The following is a 25,173-nucleotide window of genomic DNA, read 5'->3' as shown; positions in this document are numbered from 1 at the left end:
CCTCCCTGGATTAACTTTCATTGTGAGTCAGTTTTTCCCTTACCAGGAAGTTTGCTGAAATGACCCCACTTGCCAGTGAATGAACCGCAGAACTGTTTTCTGTGGGGGGACATTTCCTTCTGCAGGATGAATCTGTGGTCATTATGGAGTGAGCCCTGGCAGGTTGAGCATGGGAAGGCCATGGGCATTGAGGAACCTCCCACAGCTGGTAGAGAAAAAGCTTATACGTGGTATATGATTTGGTCTCAGAATACTCCTTTCCTAGTGTCTGGGTTCCCGGGACAAAGGAGGTAGAGAGAAGGGAAGAAGGGGATGCTGTGAGTACACAGATGAGAATTCTAGGTTCCAGCCATGTGGTCTGTTTGAGTCAGCATTAGAGTTTTATGGACAGGCCATCAGTTGTCTGTGCACTCAAGCTGCCTTCAGAGATGCTCAGAGATCTACTTAAAAGTAATAAAAATAAAAAGAAAGGAGCCACATATTCTGCTGCTTTGAAATAAGTAAACATTTAATAAAAAGAAAAGCCTTTCTAACTATTAAGGAAACATAAAAATGCAAAAAGATCTATTTCTTTAATGCTCTTGTTAAATATATTTCCCAGAAATCATAAGCATTTAGTCTGAATCACTAAGACCCTTGCCTACAATGTCTTAAAGCCAGTGAGAGCGTATGAAAGCAATTAATCAAAGTTCACTGTGCTCCTGAAAAGTATTTCTTCTTCTGGAAAGCAGGATAGAATAACTTAAAACCCAGTGTGGTCGTGACAGTTAATAAGCTTTTTATAGTCCCTGTGTGGATCTGAAAATCATACCTTATTAGTATCTTTATCTTTCTTGCTCACTCATTCACGCTTATTTTCATTTAATTTTAATCTCTGGCCCCTTTTTCATATTTTTTTCCCTCTTTCTCCTAACAGAGTGCTACTTTAATAATGTTAGAGTGGAATTTTCATTGGCTACACAAACCCTCAGCAAAAGTAACTGTTCAGTAGGTTACAAATCCCTTAACGGATTCTTGCAAGTCAGTCTTCCACATGCCCTTTTTACTTTGTTTGTTTGTTCGTTTGTTTGTTTTTCAGAAGACGGATTATTGATGATGTGCATTTTGCTTTGTTTTGCTTTCTGGGCCCACTAGAATTACTTGCAATATATTTAGTATTTCCAAATCTACTGCATTTCCTAGCTCCTCAGTCTGGGAAAGCAAATTCGCTCAAGGATTCCCAGCAGCTGAATTCAGAGAGCTGCTTAAGACTCTACCCAGCAGATGTTTTATCCAGTTAGGCAGAAATCTTAGAATGTTATAGGACCTCCCTGCCTTTCAATCCTAAAAACAAATATCAACACATTTGAGCTCCAAAGCTTCCCTGCTTTGGAATGAAGAGTCACCATGACCACCAAGTTAGGAATCCCATCCTGGGAATAAGCAACAACAAGCCAGAGGCAAGTAGCTGTTTAAGGGTAAGGTGGGAATGTTGGCCTCAAAGAAAGTAGTAAAGATACCAGTGGGATTAAACATGTTTGTTGTTTTCATATAGTTCATCTTCATCTTGGAAACATATAAACATACCCAAAATACATGTCTAACCGATATACCAGAAATTAACATTTTAATTAGAAATCTTCTTTTTAAAGACACTCAACTGCTTGACCCAGTTAATAAGAAAGATTTTTAATATGGAGTTTTTCTTCGGTTACTAAACCATCAACTCACTCAGTTTCCCCTTGTGAACATATCTATAAAGCAAATCCCTATCTCCTCTTGCATGCCATGGAGTGGGCTCAGTTTAAATCACAACCCTTCTGTTATAAAAGCATACTGAGCTTGTAGCATTCCACCCCAGTCCCAAAAAATCACAGACACCAGCATGATAACCATATATACTGTGGAAAGCTAAAAATAAAAGTAGAATATTTTTCTTTCTTTATCAAGATTAGCAACAAACACATTTGTTCATTTTTCTATCAATAATATTAACATAAAAATAGGCAGTGGCCTTAGGTATCTAAAAAAGGGGAGGGGGACTCTAATTGGTCAATTTTCATTGAATTTGTATCAGATTCATTAACTCTAAAGTACAATGGGAGCCATCTCAGGTAAACAAGTAAAGACCTTTGTGATACACATTTTAGAGAGAAGCAATAGCCAAAGTGCACACATGAGATTACACTACGTGGAAATAAATTTCATTAGCATATGCATATGCTAATTCAGAACCTGACTTAGAATGCATCAGACAACAGAAACCTTTTATGGGCGAATTTCAAAATAAACTATGGAAATACAGTCAAAGGTTTGTGAACTTCTCTGCCCCCATATTTTGCTCGAACTATTTCAAAGTGTATAATTTACAAAATGATAAGACAATATCATAGTTTATAAGTCAGCTAGGTACAGGGAGAATGAACCACTATCAAAGTCCAGAACATATTCTGACTGCAAAGTTGGTGCATTTCCACACCTGACATCATTCCGTAGACATTCAAAGTGTAATATTAGTAATGACTGGATCATGTAGCCTCTTCCAAATGGGTGTCATTGACACCCAAAGATACTCCCCAATTGCAGAAAGAAGAAATACATTCTGTTTCAAATATTCAGCTCTCCTTGGATTCATAGCTCACCACGAATTTGAAATTAGAGTGTTTGAACACTTTCCTTACCGAACTTTTTAGTCCTCGTAAGCCATTGCTCAGGATTGCTTTATACAGTGTGTGCACTAAATGGAAGAAGAGTGGATACTAATAGCTGTGTAAACTGTCCAGTGGGATCTGGGAGGGAAATTGTAGATAGATAGTACTTAGCAGAATTAAGAAGTGAATTAAATGAGAGACTAGGCATGAACAAAGGCAGAAATAGAGCTATCCGTGTTGTAAATTTGGACCATTTATCAGGGTGCGTGGGAATCTGGGAAGGACTTGAATGTCATTATCTAGAAAACTCATGGAAAGAAATAGAAGTGGAAGAAAATATTTGCTGAGACATTTAGGAGATAACTAAGAATTATAGTGAAATCTTTATCATATAGAAAACAACAAGAGGCTGAGAGCATATTCAGTTCATTGGGTTAAGGACTTACCTAACAACTGATGGTGTTAATGGTTACATTCCATGTGAATAGTCCATATGATGTGTCATGGCAGCTCAGTAAATGATTGATTGAATGAATGGATGAACCATTATTAAATTCTACTTCCCCATATGGCCTTTTAGGGCCTCCCTATATAGGTAAAATAGCAACATAAGAAAGGTCTGCTTTTGGTATTTTCCTATAAACACTTTCTGAGATTCTTTTCTACCCTATATAGTCTATTTCCTTTGATTTCTCAATTTATACCAAGATGTCTCATTTTATGAATAGAAACCATTTCTCTTATACGTGTTGTATCATGTTGACTGATAAATTAATTACCTGGAACTCCTCCACTGTCCATTCATCGACTCTATAAATGAACTAGTCTCCTTTCTGGCTGCTGCTTTTCTTGAATCTCCTCCTATCTCCATAAGGCCAGTCTCTCTGGAGGTTCTGTATATCTCTGTCCTTTTCTCTTATCAAGAGCTTTGTTCTCCTATATGAGTGTTCATAGCATTATTCGCAACAGCCAAATGATGAGCACAGCCCAAATCTCCATCAACAGATGACTAGGTAAGCAACTATGGTATGTCCATACAATGGAATGTTATTCACCCTTAAAAAAGAAGGAAATTCTGACACATGCTATAGCATCGATGAACCTTGAAGACGTTATGCTAATTGAAATAACCCACACACCAAAGGACAAATATTGTATGATTCCACTTATATGAAGTACCTAGAATAGTCAAATTTATAGAGATAGAAGGTAGAATAGTGGTTTCCAGGGGCTGGGGGAAGGAGAAATGGGGAGTTACTATGTAGCAGGTACAGAAGAATTTCACTTTGGGATGATGAAAATATTCTGGAAACGGGTGGGGGTTGATGGTTGCACAACATTGTGACTGTACTTAGTGCTACCGAACTGTATATTTCATAATGATTAAAATGGTAAACTTTACGTTATGAGTTTTTTACCACACTGCAAAAGAAAATAGCTTTCTTCTCTTCTCTCTTCCAGCTCCAGCCTCTCACATTCTGACATTTCTTCCTATCACCAGACAAAAGTCCTCCAGTATCAGCCACATCGAAAACCTCCTTTTTCAACATTCCACCCCACCTCCAGCCATCACCCTACCAGCCAAACTTCTTGAAGTGGTTGTACACAAAGATACACACTTTTATACTTACCTACCATTCACTCTTGCGATCGCTGTCACCTGACTTCTGCTCATACCACTGCACTGAACCATAGCAACACGATGAATGGCTTCTGAGTGCCAAATCCAGTGAACTCTGGAGTCCTGACCTCAGTATTCTCAATTGTGTTCTTCTCAATTGACTTCTCAACAGTATTTCCATCTGGTGACCATGGCCTCTTTACAGCGCTCTTCCCTCGGGTCTCTTGAGCCATACTCTCCTGAATTTCTTCATCTCTCTGGCTGTTCTTTTTCTGTCCCCTGTGTACAATGCCTCCCTACCCCTCTCTCCAGACTTTAAGTATTACAGTTCCTCATAACTTTGCCTTAGTCCCTAGCCCATTCATTTGGAGGACCCAAAGGCATACTGAAATAACCATGTTTAAAAGTGAACATTTTGGGGGCGCCTGGGTGGCTCAGTCACTTAAGCATCTGACTCTTGATTTTGGCTCAGATCACGATCTCATGGTTCATAAGATCAAGCCACACATCAGGCTCTGTGCTGACAGTGTGGAGGCTGCTTCGGATTCTCTCTCTCCCTCCCTCTCTCTGCCCCTCCCCAGATCCTCTCTCTCTCTTTCTCAAAATAAATTTTTTTAAGGTGAATTTTTGGTCCTTCTCCCTTGACCCACCACTTTCACATCATTGTCTTGTCTTCTCAGCAGCACCTTCTCCAGTCCAGACCACCACTGTCTTTTACCCACAGTCCTGAAGCAGTTGTAGCAGTCACCAGTTGGCTTTACTGCTTTACTTGATGCTTTTTACTTCAGCAACCAGGATGATGTCTGAAAATGTGCGTCACATAGTATCACTTCTGCTTAAAGTGACTTGGTGACCCCTCTACCAACTTGGTTACTCCTCTACCAACTCTTTAAATTTACCAGTCTCTTTATCCAGTTTTTCTTTGTCCCTTGAATTACCAAGACATGACCTGATGCCACTCTGAGACTAAACTCCAAGCCTCTCACACCTGCACTCTGTGGTCCTTGCCCTGCTTGCCATCTGAATCCTGTGTTAGTATCCCCCTCTGCTCCCCTTGCTTAAGCTATTCTGCCCTTCTTTCACCACTTAGAATGCACCAGACCTTCCCCACCTCACTCCCTTTGTGTGTGCCGTGTCTTCCACCCATAAGGCTTATCTCCAATCTTCACTTGTTTGGAAGTTCTCACCCATACAGCCTTCGTGTAAATGTCATTTCCCCAATGAAGACTTCCCCAACCAGTCTCCTATTATTATCTCTCCTAACACTCTTCATAGCACATAGCTTTTGTTTTGTTTTGTTTTGTTTTGTTTTTTTGCAACTTACAATTGCATATTTGTACTTGTTTGATGTCCAGCTCCTCGGTTAGAATGTAAATTCCATAGGGATAGTGTCTGGGTTTGTATCCCAATTCAACATCAGCCTATACTAAGCGCTTACGACAATGACTGACAGAGAGTATATATCTAATAAATATTTCTTAAACAAATGCATGAATGAAAGAAAAAAAGAAGACAGAAAGAAAGCCAGTTTTCCATAAAGCTGTTTCAAATAACCTCTTTATAGAAATGAACAGGGACAGGTGTTTTAAGCAAACTTATAATTCATGAAAGTCTAAATTTACATAAAGGGTATGTTGAAAGGTGATTTTTCCACTCTACAAAAAGATCCATCATAAGAGTCTTTAAACAGGCTTCCCAGGTACACAGAAAGTAAGATTTTATTGATGCAAACCATATGTTTGTACTGAATTCTTTAGGAAAATATCTTTTATATAAAGCAAAGTTGACCTATAAGCAATTTCCTTAAGGCACCTAGCCCAAAATGGCCAACTCTCAAATTTCCTAGGTAATAGATAATGGGAAGCCTGGAATGCAGGGGATATTTGAAACCCTAGAATGCAAAGCAGTAATTTTAGCCATTTAGAGCTCTTGTGACTTTTCTCACAAAAATAACTAATAGTGAAATGAATCAATGTATTTGAACCTCCCCAACTCCTCTTTCTGTATGTCCATGAATGTAAGAAACGCTTGAAAGTAACCCCCAAATAGGCTGACATGGAGAGAACAAGGCTTACACGATTCACCAAATTGATGCTTTTCTTCCAACCTCCCCCCTCCCAACTCACCCACCACCACTACCACTGATAATTAAGTTGTCTGATTGCAAAATTGGAAAAAAGAATTCAGTGTGCTAATAAATAAAAGCAATTAACTTCTCTGGGTCTCAATTTCCTCTTCTTAACAATGTGGGAGTCCTTTTGAAGATTATTGTTTTATAATTCTGTTCTTGAACCTACCCAAACTTTACAAAATAAGGTAATTTATGACTGTTTTCTCTGTCTAATGAAATAAATTTCACAGCTATTTCTGCTCTTCTTCTTGGGAATTTTCATAAATGATCATGAGGTTTAAATCAAAACATTTATATTATTTGTGGAATTGGTTGATTTGACTGTTATTGATGGTTCTTGCTAAGAAGAAAACGCTTTGCAGAATTTACTTACAACTAACCTTTCTCAGACGTAGTCCACTATGGTGAAAACAAAGTACGCTGTTTTTGAACTTCAGTACAAGTGAAATATTTTAGGAACAGGAAGAAAAAACAATTCACTGGTTGTGGTAATAAAGATCAAGGTAGACTAGGGTATAGGTTAGTTTTGCCCTTCAAAAACAAGACTTTCATCTCAGAAAATCCAAACCTTCAAATATTTGGAACATAGAAGAAAAGCATGCCTAATATCTTGAGTTTTTGGCAACATTTTTGCTCTCATCAACTTCCTGGAGCACTATTCTATCCTCGCTCCCCACAATTTTGATTTTTTTGGCCCAATTTTACTATATTTGATGACATTTTGAGGGAAAATTATTTCTCTAAGTGATGTACAAAGGTATTCTCACATAAAGGAATTTAGAGTCATAATGTTGGTCCCTGAGACTCTTCTTCATGGGCATGAAAAGCTAAAGAACGTACTCATGAAAATGCACGTTATTTATATAGCGCCTGCTTTGTAGGTTAAAGAGAGATCTTGAATATGTCAACAAATCTCCCTTATACTTGGAAGTTAGTGATCTTTTATTTTGTCTGTATTTCTTTTTCTCTTCCCTAGTCTATAAATGATATTAGGTCATTTCTTCAGTGGGAAAGAAGAAAATACGTTAGGAATAAGAAGGAGGACCAGGAAAAAAAAGACTTGGGCTGATGGAGTGAAAATTCATAGTTGATCGACCCAAATCCCAAAACAAGATTGAATACAACAAAAGAATAGCATTAGGAGCAAAGGCAGATGGTAAATGGCAGTGGAGAGAGAGAAGGTTCATGAGCAAGAATTTGCTAATTGAAACTGTAAATTGAAAAATTGTTTTAAGTTTATTTATTTGTTTTGAGAGAGACAGGGAGAACAGCAGGGTAGGGACAGAGAGAAGGGGACAGAAGATCCAAAGCGGGCTCTGCACTTACAGCAGAGAGCCCGATGTGGGGCTTGAACGCCCAATGTGGGGCTCCAATGCCCAATGTGGGGCTCATGACCTGAGCCAAAGTTGGATGCTTAACCAACTGAGCCACCCAGGCACCCCTAAATTGACATTTTCACAGAAGAGTCAAGACTTGAAGAGGCTTCTGGGGAAAACAGGGTGCTTTGAACTCTGATAACAACAGAAATACAGAGATTAGCAAGGAGGTCTTCCACTCGGTGCTGCCACTTGACCAACAACCTATGATTTGGATTGAAGCACAATCCTAAGAGAACAGATGTTTACCCATTTTTATGAAATTCTGAAAAAGACAGGAGTTTCAAGTTTATGAGTGGGGCCTTCATGTGATGAGATTCTGACTCACTGTGTGTGTTGGGAGGTTGGGGGATGGGGACAGGGGGTGGGATGGGGCAGTCAGCCTGAACATGTGTAGAATCCCCAGGTTTCATAGATAGTTGGATGGCTACATAGATACATAGATGGGGTGAGCAAGCTAAAGATATACACACATTTACAAACACATAAGAAAAATTTGCAACTATTTAATAAGAAACAAAGAATAAATAGGATTTCTATAGTTTAACAAGAATCTTTTACTTCACTGAAGAATATACATACTTGAGTGACTTTTTTTCCTGGTTATTAGCAGAGTATCAAATTATTTTCCTTTTTTTTCACAAGTACGTCATTACCAAAACCAAAGGAGATTGCTTCTAAAGAAAATCTGCTTGGGAAAATGCCTATTATTTAAGAATGTGTCCTAGTAATAACCATAGCTTTATTATTATTATTATTTCAAATGTGCAGTTTTATTGTAGTAAAAGTGGTAAGGAAGCACAATGCTCTTTTAAAGTATCATAATTGCAGGAAACCCTAGTGCGTTGTTGGTCCAAATGCAAACTGGTGCAGCCAATATGGAAATCAGCATGGAGGTTCCTTAAAAAATTGAAAAATGGAACTACACACACATGAAAAGATGCTCAACATCAGGGAAATGCAAACCAAAACCACAATGAGCTATCACCTCACCCCAGTCAGAATGGCTAAAATCAACAACACAAGAAACAACAGGTATTGGCAAGGATGTGGAGAAAAAGGAACACTTGTGCACCGTCGGCGGGAATGCAAACTGGTGCAGCCACTGTAGAAAACAGTGTGGATGTTCCTCAGAAAGTTAAAAATAGAGCTACACTACAATCCAGCAATTTCACTACTAGGTGTTTACCCAAAGAACACAAAAATACTAATTCAAAGGGATACATGTACCCTGCTGTTTATAGTAGTATTATCTACAATAGCTAAATTATGGAAATAGCCCAAGTGACTGTCGACAAATGAATGAATAAAGAAGATGTGGTATATATATATATACATACATACACACACACATGTACACACACAGCCATAAAAAAGAATGAAATCTTGCCATTTGCAATGACATGGATGGAGCTAGAGAGTATTATGCTAAGTGAAATAAGTCAGAGAAAAACAAATACCATGTGATTTCACTCATGTGGAATTTAAGAAACAAAACAAAGACCAAAAAAAAGAGAGAAAGGCCAACCAAGAAACAGACCTTAACTATAGAGAAGAAACTGATGGTCACCAGAGGGGAGGTGGATGAAGGTGGTGGGTGAAATAGGTGATGGGGACGAAGGAGTGCATTTGCTGTGATGAGCACTGGATGTTGTATGGAATTGTTGAATCACTATATTGTGCATCTGAAACTAATACCACACTGTATGTTAACTAACTGGAATTTAAATAAAAGCTTTTAAAAAATGGAACTACCTTATGATCCAGCAATTCTACTTCTGGGTATGCATCCAAAGGAATTGACTTCAGGATCCCACAGAAATATCTCTACTCCCATGTTCACTGCAGCATTACTTAGAATAGCCAAGATGTGGAAACATCTGAATTGTCCAGCAACAGGTGAATGGATTAAGAAGATGCAGTGTGTATGTGTGTGTATATATGCATACATGTGCACATATATGTATATGTATATGTGTGTATATATATACATATATATATATACACACACCTACACACACACACACACACATGTACACTATGGATCTGAAAAAAGAAAACTCAGAGAAACAGAACAGGGTGGTAGTTACCAGAGGTTGGGGAGAGGGGAAACTTGGGAGACACTGGTCAAAAGGTGAAACTTTCCGTTATAAGATTAGCAAGTTTGGGATCTAATGGACAGCATGGTGATCACAGCTAATACTAACGATCTAATGTTACCAAGAGAGTAGATCTTAAATACTCTCACAACAAAAAGGAAACTGTAACTGTGTGATGGGATGAAAGTGGTAGCCAGTACTGTGGTGGCAATCATTTTGCAGCTTAGAAATATATCAAATCAGCAATTGTACACATTAAACTTACACAATGTTATGCGTCAATCATGTCTCAATGAAGCTGGAGGAAAAGAAATAAGGTATCATACTTGCCACTGTGCCAAAATTAGCTACAAATATGCCAGGCATCAAGGGGACTGAGAGCACACTAACACTGGGCTGATTTAGGAAGACTGGGGCTACATCCACAGAATGAATGTAGCGTAAAGGAGACAGTGCAGTAAAGGAGACAGCCCAAGTTCTAATCCCGGGCCTTCCCCGAATTTACTGGGTGGCCAAGGCCCAAGGGCTCATTTGCAAAATGACAGCAGTAAACTAGGTGTTTGGCAAAGTCCCTTGAAGCACCATCATTATCTCTTCCCAGGAGTTTCAACTTTAAATGTCAAGGCCACATGGGGCTCTGAAGGCCTGGTTAGGAGTTCGGTCAGTTTTGAGTTATATATTAATGATAACCTTTCAGTTCTAAAATTTCTAGTGAATTCATAGTTTGAGATTTTTAGTCTTTAACCGCATGACTCTATGCATGCTGCACAATCAATATCTCGGTGGAAAGATGGAAGGAAGGAAGGACGAGAAGGAAAGGAGAGGGATTTAGTGACTATTACTTTTCCGCTTTCAGGATCTTATTTTACTTCCATTTTATGCAAAATGATCTTGTGCTACTTAGAATAAAGAATTACAGTTTGATGAATTCATCTCATAAATATTTTAAATTTACCACCAAAAGAACATGGTTAGTGTTAACATCTTCTGCTTCATGTGTTTCTAGATTTGGAAAGAAGAAAGATGATAAGGGAGGCAAGGCTGAGCAGAAGGGCACTCGGAAGCATGGCAGCCTGAGGGAAGAGGAGCTGGAAAAAATGAAAGAAGAACGAGAAAGGTGAGCAGAAATGCTGAGCCCCTTATTTTGTTTGGGTCCATGGCCTGTGTTTAATTTGATTATTGCATCAGTCAACTGGAGACATTTTATTTCAAGAAGTATCGAGTTGAATACAAAAGCAAAGGTACCTGATGTAAAAGGAACCTGCCTTTCTGGGGAATTTTTAGTATATTTGGAGAAAAAATTAACTTTATGTTTTTATTATATCAGTACTTACAATTCCAAGATATCCTACCCAAGTTTTGACTATATCAATGTATATTTTTCCTATGGTTTAAACAATGAGGTTTTTTTTTTTCTAATAAAAAGGTCATTTTGATGTTGATGTTTAGAACTATCAAATTTCCATAGTCTGTTCCTAATTTTTGTCAAGCTGTTGTATGCCTTCTTAATTTTATTCTGCTAAATCCATTTGGGTGGTGTAATTTGAGAAGCGCATGTCCTTCATTTTTAAAAAGCCAGTGTCTTTTATTAGGCTATCAGCAAGTTGCAAAGTATGTTGCCCATCTGTTAAAGGGCCGGTTTCGTTTACTGAAATAATGACAGTTTGCAAGGACTGAATTCTCCTGTTTGAGGAGCTTAATGTTCCATTTGGACAAGAGGCCCTTCACTTATCTTTGAGGTTAACTCTACACTTACCCCACGTTGATGTGTAAATGTCTGATTTTGAAACATGTAATTGAATATTCATGTTTCTCCTGAAAATTCTTCACCTGCACGACTAAATGGATCTTGGAGAAAGACGGAGATTATGACAACACTAGCATATCATTTTAAGCACTTGATTCTGACTTCATCATGCATGAAGTCAGATTTGTCCAGCTTGTCACTCGCTTACTAGTAACAGTAGTCCTTGTAGTTTTTAGAGTCCGTTCTTGTACTTATTTTAATACTCTAGTAACGTGTACTAAGAAAATCATACTTATACATCGTCCTTTCTAGCACAGAGCAGGCTGAATACCTACTGTTAACCTTTGACTTCTGTCTTGTAGTCTATTCCCATTGATAAAAGCTAACTTTATCAATAGCGAGGAAAGAAGCCCTATTTGGTCCTTTCTCATGTGAAAGTGGTTGATAAGCTGACTTCCAGGGTCAGCATGCAGGTAAAAGGAAATCAAGTGCTTTATATTGTTGCTGACTATTCACCTGACAGAGCTACCCCCAAAACTGGAATGATGAATTCTCCATCATAGTCCAAGATTCAGTAATCCTGTAACATAAAATGTAATGCAGGCTAAGATTTTAATGTGTATATTGGCAAAGACATCGATGTGGTGCGTCCACATCATAGATCTTTGCTGCTCCCCTGACTTCACTTACTGAGACACCATATCCTTGCCTCATCTTCAGGAAACGGAGCTGTTTGCTAGAATTCAGACTTCACATTTTTTTGTAGCTCAATACTTGCTCGGGGTTGGGAGGGTTTACTCTTAGTAGCAAGGGAAATGTGTGCCAGCTAGAAAATTGATAACCCATAAAATTAGGTGGGTTGTCTTTAAGCAAGAGTTCATTTCCTTTCTGGTTTTGCCTTTAGGAAGCAGGTGCCTGAGGGAGTTTTGTTCTTAAAAGCAGGGCTGTAAATTCACCTCAGCTGGCTATATAGGCTTCAGGTCCAATTTTCTTAAAATATGTTTGGTCAAAACATTGAAAGAACTCTACTATTAGCCTCCACTTAGGCCAATTCCCACACATGAACACATAAAACACATCTGATATGGGTTTCCTAGAGACAACATTGTCTCAATCTTGTGTGAGGGGAAGAAGTTGGAGGAGTTGCTTTTATGGTTGGGTGCTGTAGAATTAATGACCGAGGGCATTTCAACTGCGCAGGAGCTGAGGGCCACAGAGGGGGGTGGTGGTGGCTGAACATTTGGCATTGCTCCCAAACCTTGAGTCCCATTTCTTGGCTCTCCATCATCCATAAGAAACCAATTCACAACCCTTAAAGAACTCAGTGAGTGTATTACTCTTTGTGACATGGCCATTGGAAAAAAAAATAGAATAAAATAAGAAACAGTGTATGAAAGTTCACAAAGTTGTCTTTTTTTCTAATGCCTTTGCAATTTGTTACCTTAAGATGATTCGAGCTGCCCTATTGCTTACTTGTTTCATCCTAGCTGTCATAGATACAATAGCTTTTCATTAACATATCCCTTCTTCGAGGGATTTAAAGCACTTAAATAAAATATATATTGTGCAGTGCTGGAGCCAGCTTGTATCAGCTTGTGAGAGACAATTTTTAAACTTTCAGGAATTTTGTGAGCTCGTCATTAAGCCATTAGTAGTTTGAAATTGTTCATGGTGGGAGTATTTACACCACAGAAATTGGCAAATGCAATAAGTTGGGTTTGTTTTCTCAAAGAGCCAGTTAATCAGCATACCCCTGAGGGTTTATACCAACTCTATTTAGTGTATAACCAGGAAGAAATTGTCCAAAGTGGAGCATAAATTTAAAAATATTCATCCAAATCAAACCATATGACTTCTTCTAGCTGTGTTTCTCAAAGTGTAGTTCGTAGACCACTTGATGAAAATGAATCACGTGGGGAGCGTGTTAAAGATGTTTGAGTCCCATACCAGATTTACAGAATCAGAATCTTTGGAGTTAGAGCTCAGGCATCTGTATTTGATAGGTAAGCCCAATGTGATTCTTCAGCATTCTAAAGTCTGAGAACCACTAACTTGAAGGGACAGGATTTGGTTGGAACATTAAACTATCCTTATCCTATGAGAAAGGATGTGCAGAGGTTGTTTGGGTTTTTTTTCCCCCAAGAGGACTGAATCAGCCAGTCTAAAAGTATTGTCATCTTTTCTTATGGGTCCTCTTTGAAGCATTCTACCTTACTGGCATATTTTTTTGGCAACAAAAGAGAAACACTCGCCAGTGCTCACTCACCCAAGAGAATATGGAGTGCTTACCCCCAGTACCACCCACACACACAAAACTTACAAAAATTTCATGAAGAAAATTTTGGAGTCATAAAAAAAGCATTAAGAAAACTAATATGATCATGCCTAATTCTACAACCACTTAATATTTTGTGATCTTTTTTCCTATGTATGTATTTTCTTTTAAACTTGATATCTATGCTGCATATATAATATCCCACTTTTTCCACAGCATTATATTGTGAGCATTTCCCCATGTCATTAATGTGTTGAAAATATGCCATTTTGATGACTCTCTAATAGTCTGTGAGAGCAATATACCATAACTTACTTATCTTCTATTGTCAAACATTTAGTCTGTTTCCATTTTTCTCTCTTCCAAATCATACTTTGATGAGCATGCAGGTACAAAAGTCCTTATAGATGACCTCTTAAATGATATAATTCCTGTTCAATTTCCTTGTAACTATTTTACCCAATGATTAATTTAATGTCAACTCTAAATTTTAGGATTATATTATCCCTCTTCACTCTCCTCATTATTTTTCTTATGATTTCCATATCTCATTTCAACATATCCACATATTTAATTCCTGATAAGGAATTGTTTTGGTGCTATATATGAATAGCCTATTCATAAGTATAGCTATGAAAAGGTTAAAAAAAAAAAAAGCCATAACAGGTGGACTCCAATTGTAAGATTACATTGGAGGAATGCAGAATCCAGAACAGTGGTTCTCAGTTAAGGAGGGACACTGTTACTCCCAGTGAGACATTTGGCTGTATATGGAGACATTTTTGATTGTTACAGCTTTTAGGGAGGGAGGGGCATGATAAGGGGGTTGCTACAGCCAGGTGCTGGGTAGAGACCGGGAATGCAGCCAGACGTTCTACAATGCTCAAGGCAGCCCTGCTCCCTAACAATAAGTTATCTGACTCAAACTGTCAATCGTGTGTAGGCTGAAAACCCTGTGTTAACCTCTGGACTTTACAAGTAAGGGCAGTCTCCTGGACATTAGAATTTCCTTGTCTCATGTTTTCCTGTGGCTAACACAGAGAAATGTACACCGCGTGACATAATCCTAGAAGGATTAGTAGCTATTTGAGGAATTGTACCCAAAGATTGCTAATGAGTATTTCCATCAATATAAACTTGCAAGACAAAGTTTTTCTTCAAAATTTATTTTTTGAATAAATAAATGCTGGTGATTAGATTGTGAATGCCAAGAAGCTGCAGGGGTTGATAATGTATATTGAGGACACAATCGTCTGGAACAATGGACTGAATCAAACATAAAAAAAAAACCTTAATAGGAGTAAGTGTAAAGTCTTGATTTTAGGCCCCAAAACAAACTGTACAAACACATGTGGAAGGTTTGACTTAATACCAAATATATGAAAGAAATTGCCTGATGGTTTTAGTTGAGGGCAAGTTTAGCATGAGTCAACATGAGGATATGCCTGCCAAAAACTTAATCCAGTCCTAGGCTGCATTACTGGAAGTTCATGTGCAAAATGAAGGAAGAAACAATAATTCTTGTTCTACACTACTCAGATCACACTTGGAATATCCCATTGCCTCTCTCACACACAGAATAACAGCAACTAAATCATATCTTTCGAAAAATGTTGAAGGACTGGGGAATACATAGCCTGCAGAGATAAGACTTAGTTGATTTCACAGGATCAAAGAACTTTCACATAAAAGAGGAATTAAATGTATTTTATAGCATCCATTCTATCCTCTCTTTCTCTCTGCTTATTCATCCATTCATTTATTTTCTTGAGGATACTAATGGATAATCATCATTTCAAGAGAGGTAGTCTTGAGCTTAATAGAAGGGAAAACATCCTAACAATTCGAGTGTCACATGAGACAGTAAGTTTGTTGACACTGAAAATGTCGAATAAGCTGATGATTACGATGAGAAAAGATTAGTGCATCAGGCAAGTATTGGACTATATCAGAGTTTTATAAACTTCAGTCATTGATATAGTACCTTCATTATCCTCTTTATATTCATATATTCAAGTAGGTAAAATATATAGATGCAAAACTACATAAGTTAACATATCTACATTAAGCCACATAGTGTCTGAAATCATATTGTGTATCATTAATGCTGCATTTGCCCTTAGGTGATTTCTATGGATTTTCCCAGATCATAGGGTCTGAGAAATAAATACATAAATATATCCAAGTATAGAAACATTTACTTTGAATTTCCTAGAGCAGCCTTTCTTGAGCTTGCCATAGCATTGGTTCAAGGCAGTGTTTGCACTATTCTTAACCTGAGCGGATAAGCCCAAATTTCTTGCTCAAAGTTGTGTGTGAGGATTTTCTTAGTCTCGTATCTGACTTCCTGAGCTAAGAACAGGTCCTCTCCTGATACAAGTCAAACAGTCCATTGCAGTGAAGCCCTGTTTTACATAAACTCATCATTTTGTTCATGCTTCGGTGAGATTGGCCATAATAAAACGTAAGTTCAAAATACCGGTATCCATTGCTGGAAGGATGAATCCAATATTATATCCAATGATTATTTCCCCTAGAATTTTTTAATCAAGCTAAATTAAATTAACATTTTCCAAACATTCTGATTATATGGTGAGCCGAAAGCAAGAGATTGTCTTCACAAACCAGTAAACGTATTTTTGATGTTTAATTCTAAGACGTTAACTTATGTCTGTAACCTTCTCCAAAGTGTGAAATGAACCAGGCTCGTGGACCTACAAAGTACCTAACTACATGCGTGTTGCACTTGTATTGTTAATACCTTCTCAAAAGTCAGGTGGAGTTTGGTTAAGGAAAAATATGTCACCCTCATTTATTTAGGATTATCGTACTGGGGGGAAAGCCTCCATTGACACCCAAAGGCTGTCTTCAATTAAAGTCCCATATTACTGACCCTGAAATGAAATTTCACTAAATGAAATCTCTTCCTGAAGGGGGGCACAGTTTAACAACATATGGGTTTGTGCTCTAAGATCTTCTCTTACTCTTATACCATGTCAGGGTTTCCTTTGCAAGGGAGCTCATTTACTGTGTTAATGAAACATTGTTTTTGCAGATCTTATTAGAATCTTAGCGGGATAAATGAGGAGATGAGGGGCAAAGAGGCAGCTCCCCCAGCTTCAGGGTTGAGAAGCATGAAAACATATGGCCCTTGTTTTCAACAACCGGCCTGAACGGAATGCCTAAGTGAGAGTGAAGCTAAGATTTAGGAAAGCTGATCAGTTTCAGCGGCTGAATTCAGGGCTCTTAGTTTTCTTTCCTTTAGGAAGCCTTCCAAGAGCTCCAGAGGCTTCTCTTTTGCCTTATCAACTGAGCTGCTTGTGGCCTATTCCCTTAGTTTAAATCAATACATGTGTTTTTGATATTTGGCAAACCAAGATTTAATTATGCAGCTGCAAGTTCCCCACATAAACGAAATTCATCTTAGAGAAATAAAAACATTCAGAAACCATTTATAGTTTCAGAATACAAGTGGGTGAAAATCTATTCCCAACCTCTCAGCATTTTATTTAATTAGGGGAGATTTTTATGTTACTGGAAATTGAAATGAAAACCAGAATAAGGCTAGAGTTTATCCAATATTTGTTCATACTGAAAAGTGAGGATGCTTACCGTATTCCAAGAAGGACAAGGAACGTATATTCTGAAATAATATTTTAGCTGTAGCCTGCATAAATATAGCACTCCGAAATACATAGAGCGACAAATAGGATTGATAGGATTGTGTCATTATTGTATCCTAAAAAGAGTGCGTATTCTGTTAAAGAATCAGAGGGTTGTTTTCTTTAATTTGCCAAGAGACTCTCTATAATTAATTATTTACTGAACTTAAACTTTGGCACTATTTAAACTGTTGAAAACACCCATGTTTTGGCATGATTACATACAAATGATTAATTCAGCATGGTTTCACTCCTCACTGAATATCCCTGTCTTTTGCAGTAGAATTTACTAGGTCCTGTGGTGTGGGCAAAATAAAATGTTGGAATGGTTCCCGGTCTTAATAGTCCCAATTTATTATTACCACTGAACCCTCGTCAGATCATGGACTGGATTAGATCCCAGTTTTTCAAAATGCCCCAATTTATGGCTCCCTTAGAATCCTGATAAAAATGTGTATTTGAATAAGGCTTTGGTTGGCTAAAAGAGATCCAGTTAATTACTTTTAGATTCTTACTAGATCATCACTGCATGGAAGTTAAGAAAAATATGACTAGATGGTGTTTCCCAGGACAAGGTCATGGTTTCATTTTAGGCTGACAGAAAGAAGCTGTCAGATTTTTGTTTTTCATAGCACTAACCATCATGGTGAATGAAAAGATATTTGCCATATCCCAGTAAGTACTATTGATGCTTGTGTTAGGGTAAGAATTGCCTTTTTTCCTAGAATAAGAGTTAAAAGCAGAGGAGATGGGGCAGAGAGAGGGAAGACACCCCTACCACACCTCATTCAGAGTTCATCTTCCAAGATTTATCTTTTTTTTTTTTCTTTTTTTTTTTTTTTTTTTTTCAAGATTTACCTTTTACTTTGAGGGGCGAAAGAGTCCGTGAGACACAGGGGAAAGGCAGGTGTCTCTAATCTCCGTACATTTATTTGCTCTTTGTAACATTTGTCTTCTCAGAATGCTTGTGGTCACCAGCAAAATTTGGCCCATTACTATATTCCAATAGACGAGATAGGAACACCTAAATCCTGATGCCATGCCAGCATTTTTTATGAGCCAAAATCCTTTTATGGAATTACAATCAATGTTAGAAGTGCTGTATTAGCAACTACTTGTCAGCTGAGCCGGATTAATACGTAAAATGAATCACTTGACTGGCATCCTTTCCAATAGTCATTTAGACAAACTTCTAAGATTAAAGTACACCAGCTCTTTTAAAAAGTGTTTTAAAAGGATACTCCTATATTCAAACACCCTGAAGTGACATATTATATTATTGCATTCAATTGTGGTGCTGTTGAAATACATTCAGACAAGGAATTATACTAAACTACCCACAGTGATCTCATAGAAATGTTTAGAATGCCTAATCTGATAAACACTTGGGAAGAAGCTCTAAATTCTGTTGATCTGGATATTTGGCTTTAGTATACACATAAAAACATATTCAACATAATAAACAAACTTTGATACTTCACTGGATTTATGCCAATCAGAGATACAGATGTATGTGTTTCCGTGGAGGTTGTGTAAAGTGGAGGTGGAACTTGAGGAGAGAGAGCTTTTTTTTTCTTTTATTTTTGAGGGTGAGGGAGAGGGGGTGCAGAGAGAGAGGGAGAGAGAGAGAGAGAGAGAGAGAGAGAATCTCAAGCAGGCTCCCACCCCCAGTGCAGAGTCTGAGGCAGGGCTCAATTCCATGACCCTGGGATCATAGATTCCATGAGCCTGGGATCATAGCGTGAGCAGAAATCAAGAGTGGGTACTCAACCGACTAAGGCACCCAGGAGTCCCGGGGGGAAGAGCATTTCCCGCAAAAGGTTTGTTGACTGTGACTGGGTGGAAGGCCACTGGGTGGCTAGAACTTAGGAATGAGGGTTAAGTTTCCATTATATTAGTTGTTTTCATGGGGGCTTTGCATTACCCACTTTGAGGATGTATTCCTAAAGTCCCTCTTCTTATCATCATGAAATGAAATGCAAGTAATAATACTTGAAGACCTCGGTTTTATGCATGTTGTCTGAATAAAATCCTTTTCAACTGTTCAGTTTTGTTTTGTTTTGTTTTGTTTTTCAAAGAAAAAAATGAATGAATAAATAAAAGTTAAGTGAATCCAGAATATTTACTGTGGACCAGTCTGGTGCTGGACAGTATACAAGTAAAGTTAATTCTCTAAAAGTGCTCTGAAAAACATGAACAAATTAAACTCATAAATCAAATAGCATTTTCCATAATTTCTAAGGTATCTCGTCTGTCTTTATTTCATATTTGGACATATGCTATGTTGTATCCTGCTTTGGAAAGCATCCATGACAATACATCCACTCTGGAGCCCAGGATTAGTCATTGTTCATGTAGGCTGGTAAATTGTGCAAGTAGAAAAGATACTCAACCTATTATCTTCCAGAATCTGCTTCCCCCTCCCCCCTCACATTCTTTAGGTAAATATCCTAAACTCGGCCTGTGATTTGCAAACACCAAACTTTAAAAGTGCTTTTCCAGGGCATCTGGGTGGCTCAGTCGGTTAAGCATCTGACTTCGGTTCAGGTCATGATCTCACAGATCATGAGTTTGAGCCCTGCATCGGGCTCTGTGCTGACAACTCAGAGCCTGGAGCCTGCTTCGGATTCTGTGTCCCCCCCCCCCGACCTTCTCTCTCTGACCCTCCTCTGCTCATGCTCTCTCTCTTTCTCAAAAATAAAAAACATTAATATATATTAACATTAATATATATATATGCTATTCCAAATTTCCTGGGAAGATTGTTTGCTTTCATTTGTTTGTTCGTTTGTTTATAACAAAGGTTTTCAACTGGCAGTGATTTTCCCCCCCAGGGGCATTTGATAATATCTAAAGTCATTTTTAGTTGTGCCCTAGCAGGGAGGTGCCACTGCAATCTGGTAGGTAGAAAACAAGGATGTTTCTCACCATCCTGCAATACACAGGACAGTCCCCTACAATAAAGAATTATTCAGCCCCAAATGTCAGCTGTGCCCAAGTTGAGAAATCCTGTTTTAGATAAACAGATAATTAAACCTGTTTTAGATAAACAGATAATTAAACCCTGTTTTAGATAAACAGATAATTAGATAACATGGATGTATAGATATAAATCTGCTATGGATACTCGGTATATCTGTGGTTGGGCCTGAGGATGTGTATTTTAAAACCATTTCTCAAGTGATTGTTGTTTATAGCCATGTTGGAGACCAACTGGCCTAGGTGATAGCCCAGGGGAGGTATATGGCCAAGTGGAAAGATTAGAAGACCCAGGGCTGGGCCAACCTGGGTCAAAGTCCTGACTGAATGAACACGCTCTCAAGCTACTTAACTACTTCAAGCCTCTGTGTTCTGATCTGTTAAATGAGAACTCTGTCTCTCAGACTTTTGTAAAAAGCAATATTTATGAAGCAAGTACCCAGTTCACTGTAGGTGCTCAGGGTCAGCTCTGAGGATTCGAGACCCCAGATAAGCCATTCAGTAACCTTTGGGGGCCCAGAGCACTCAGACACACCATCTGTGAAAGTAGCTGAATTGGATACTGCCATGATGAAGAAGGCCAACTTGAATTCAGACTTTGCCCAGCTGGGCCTCAGGCCAGATACTTCCATTCAAGAAGCTTCTCCTCATTTCTTATTGATCACTGGTTGGAAGTTGCTCCTCAAGCCTAGTCAGCTTGGCATGAGATAGCTGCACAGGAGCGAGAGAGTGCTGGCTGCAGCCGGGGCTTGGCAGCCATGGAAACAAATTCAGGGCGGAGGGGCACAAATAGCTCGAGTAGCTGCCGGCCCCTCCAAGTCCACAAGGCCTGTGACAAGAGAACACTTGTAACCGCAGTCATTAAATTTGCAAAATCCTCACATTTGCATTCCTGTTACATGTATTGCATTGAGGGGTGGGGCATAACTCTTGTCTGCTAATATTTAGCATCCAGTCTAGAGTGGAAGCAGGACAAATGTGTCTGTTGCTTCCCCGTCCACCCTCGCCCACCTGCCTGCCCTTGCTCTGTAATTTAATTACTTAATGACTTCACAGTGCATGTGAATTGACTTCGGATTGATGTCCAAAGGAATCTGACCCCTTTCCCAGGCTCAAACTCCTGCCTCATTCTGCTTTGTGCCCTTTGTTTGATTTTAGTATTGAGAATTAAAGAGGTTGAAGTGGTTTCGGCTATGGCACAAAAGTTTGCTTTTCCAAGAGGTCACTTGAAAAGAACATTTTTTTTTTTTAATAACAGTAATAACAATTGGCTGTTTAGAATAGAAACAGTAAGCATTCATGTTTTTGGAGGAACTTAAATAATATTTTGTGAAATCTTGGTATCTTGAAGCAGAGATTGTTAAATGTGACAGGATAGAGAAAGTGGATTCATAATAATAGCTTTGATCATTCCTCTCTTCAGAATTTTCAATGGCCCTCTATTGCCTACTACATACAGTCCAAACTTGTTGGCTGATATCTGACTATAGCCTAGCTTTCCAGTCATACTTTGTAGTCCTGGTCCCGATGGCCCACATACTCCACCACTCTAGAATGCTCACTCTTTTTGAGATGACCATAGCCCTTTCCCATCTCTGTGTCATTCCTAATATGGTTTCCCTGGTCCTTATATGTCTACCCTCCCCCCTGCCTCAGTTGGTCCAGATCAATGGAAAGTCAGTGAAACCTCACTTCTTCCATTACACCTTCCCAAACTACCTGGGTTGGAAGAAAAGTTTTCCACTAGATAACCTGGGTTAACTAACTTATTTGCCAATCTTTAGTTTTGTTGACTGCAAAATGGCTGTATAACCATTGTAGCATCATAATAGTGTTGTGAAGAATCAACAAGACACTGAAGCGAAGCATTCAGAGTAGTGCCAGGCACAGAGACATTCAATAAATGGTGAACCTGCCATTTTTCTCAGAGACGGTGTTTAGTTGAAAGAGAATGAGTATTAATATCAAATAGCAGTGGATTCAAAGTCTGATTCTTTTCTGTACTAGCCGTGTGACTGTGCATATTTTGCCAAACCTTTTGAACCTCAGCTTTCTCATTTGGAAAACTTTTTTTAAAAGGGGGAAATAATGTCTAGTTTCAGAGCGCCTGTGAAATTTACATATGACGAAATACTTAAAACATCTAGAGCAGTACTTGGCACATGGTAGACACCCATTGTTCTTATTGTTGTTCCTTTGCTGCATTGAATTGTAGATGTTTGTGATTACAAACATGCCCTCTCTCCCTTACTAGCTTGTAATTTCCTTGAGTCAAGGACCACGTCATAACCATTTTTCTATTTCTCCCGGCATCTAATAAATTATGTTTCACAGAGTAGGCACTCAATAAGCAATTGTTGAATAATGGATGAATGAATGAATGACCTGTACTGATTTTAATTTTATTTTTCAAGTGAATAATTGCTAGAATGGAACCAACAGTCAGGATAGGCTAAATCAATGGCCAACATAGCTATATAGTTAGAAAAATAAGACTTTCCCCTGAGCTATGAAATGGCGTCAAGGAGCATGAGGTCATTTGTAACTGGCAGTAGAACAGTGGAAATGGATCACTGAGGCATAGTGGCCAGCCCATCAGGACTATCAACACCTGTTTCCGCATCACTGAACCAGGTCCTGAGAGACAAGCGAGTAAGGGAAAGTGAATGAAATCCATCCATTCCACAAACAAATGAAAATGCTATGGACCTAGAGAGTTTGGGGTTTTTTTTTAATTGGGCTTCTGTCCCCATCCTCTTCCAGTGGCTTCAATTCAACCAGTCAAAAATATTTTGAAGTACCATTCATTTCAGCCTTCGGAAATGAAAGATTTGCCTTTCATTCATTCAAACACCAAATTTGAGTGTGTAGATGAGAGACACTGTCCTTGGCTTATTCTCCATCAAAGGAGGATCTTTTCTGTGCTGCATGTGGAGCCGATTCAATCAGGATTCACGGTGCAGATTATATTTCAGGGGCAAGCATAAAAAACTGTAATGGAAATAGAGGTTCATGAAAAATGACAACAGCCATTTGTAATATACCAGATGCCACAGAGCTACTCTCTCAGGGAGGCAGTATTACTAAAATCCTAGTCCATAATTAGGAGTCCACATTGCCATTAAATTAGTGTCTTTATCTTACAAGATAATTCCTTATTATATACTCTCCTGCAATTTCGTGGGGTTTTTTTTCCTTGTCTAGATCCTAACTCTCATGAGGCATAGATTGCAACTTCTCCTTGTTTTATTTCCTACATCTCAGTAGAGAGAAGATATTTAGTGAAATCGTGAGTTGACTTAAAAGTGTAAAATAATATCAGGCTTACGGGGCGCCTGGGTGGCTCAGTTGGTTGGGCGACCGACTTCGGCTCAGGGCATGATCTCGCGGTCCGTGAGTTCGAGCCCCGCATTGGGCTCTGTGCTGACAGCTCAGAGCCTGGAGCCTGTTTCAGATCCTGTGTCTTCCTCTCTCTCTGACCTTCCCCCATTCATGCTCTGTCTCTCTCTGTCTCTAAAATGAATAAACGTTAAAAAAAATTTAAAAAAAAAAAATATCAGGTGTATAGTAAGTTACTTATGTAATTTTAAAAATTGATAAACTCATAATAATCAGTGGGAAAATAATTAGTAAATACGTATTAAAATATCTTGCCTAAAATTCTTGCCTGCTTTTGAAAGTATAGTGCTCTGTTTAAAAATTACCCTGATTATAGGCGCACCTGTGTGGCTCAGTCAGTTGAGTGTCTGACTCTTGATTTCAGCTCAGGTCATGACTACAGGGTCGTGGGATCAAGTCCTGCATTAGGTTCTACACTGAGCATGGAACCTGCTTAATATTTTCTCTCTCTCTCTCTCTCTCTCTCTCTCTCTGTTTCTCTGTCTTTCTCTCTCTCCCTCTGCCCCTCTCCCCTGCTTGTACTCTCTCTCTCTAAAAATAAAACAAACAAATTTTAATTACACTGATTATAATAATAAGCACCAGATTTAAAAAGTAAAGAACAAAAGTGTAGATAAGGAGTTGCTTGGACAAATCATTTTTTTAAATAATAGTGAACTCTATTATTGACAGTATCAACAGCTAATTAAAAATTCTATTAGTGAAGATGTAAAAGATGGCACATTTCCAATTCAGATAGACACTAAGGACACAGACATAATTGATATTTGTTCAATAATCCTAAAATGTTTCACAGTCTCTAATAGAAGCTATGATGGCCAGAGAAAGTTTCAAGTGCTAAAACACATAGATTCCAGGCACTTAAAAATATTTTCAGATCAAATAATATGTCTTTGCAAAAAAAAAGTATGAGGTTTTAGCTGAATGAGCATCAAAGGATATTTTAGTGAATTGACTTTGTTTAAGAAAAAAAAAAATCACCGAATCAGGGAAACATATAGTGTAATTCGTATGTTTTTAATCTGGTTATAGTGGATGTAATAAGAAAGTCAAAAGAGGATAATTTACCACTTGGACTTTTAAACTTCAGAGCTTCATTTTGTAACACTCACATAAATGAATACGTATTTTTAAAAATTCTGCAATAACCATTAAATATTCCAGTTTGGAAAAACAAGATCCCAGTTTTAACAAGATGCTTCAGTAATATAGTTGGCTGCTTTTGACATCATTAAAGCCAAACTGAATATGTTC

At 38.3% G+C, this 25,173-nt stretch overlaps 1 protein-coding gene across 5 annotated transcripts in view; it reads left to right on the top strand.

Moving 5' to 3' along the window:
- Positions 1-25,173, top strand: part of PARD3B (par-3 family cell polarity regulator beta) — a 1,001,728-nt gene that overhangs the window by 791,467 nt on the left and 185,088 nt on the right. For all 5 annotated transcript variants that reach the window (XM_078450957.2, XM_078450961.2, XM_078450959.2 and 2 more), the window contains one exon: positions 10,864-10,974. In XM_078450957.2, the coding sequence (XP_078307083.1) occupies positions 10,864-10,974 (111 nt within the window). The remainder of the gene's footprint in view (positions 1-10,863; positions 10,975-25,173) is intronic.

This window comes from Panthera onca, chromosome C1 (genome assembly GCF_046562875.1).
Source record: "Panthera onca isolate mPanOnc1 chromosome C1, mPanOnc1 haplotype 2, whole genome shotgun sequence".
In the NCBI taxonomy this organism is placed as follows: Eukaryota; Metazoa; Chordata; class Mammalia; order Carnivora; family Felidae; genus Panthera; species Panthera onca.
The sequence above is the reverse complement of the archived record's forward strand: the minus strand, read 5'-3'. Positions and strand labels throughout refer to the sequence as shown.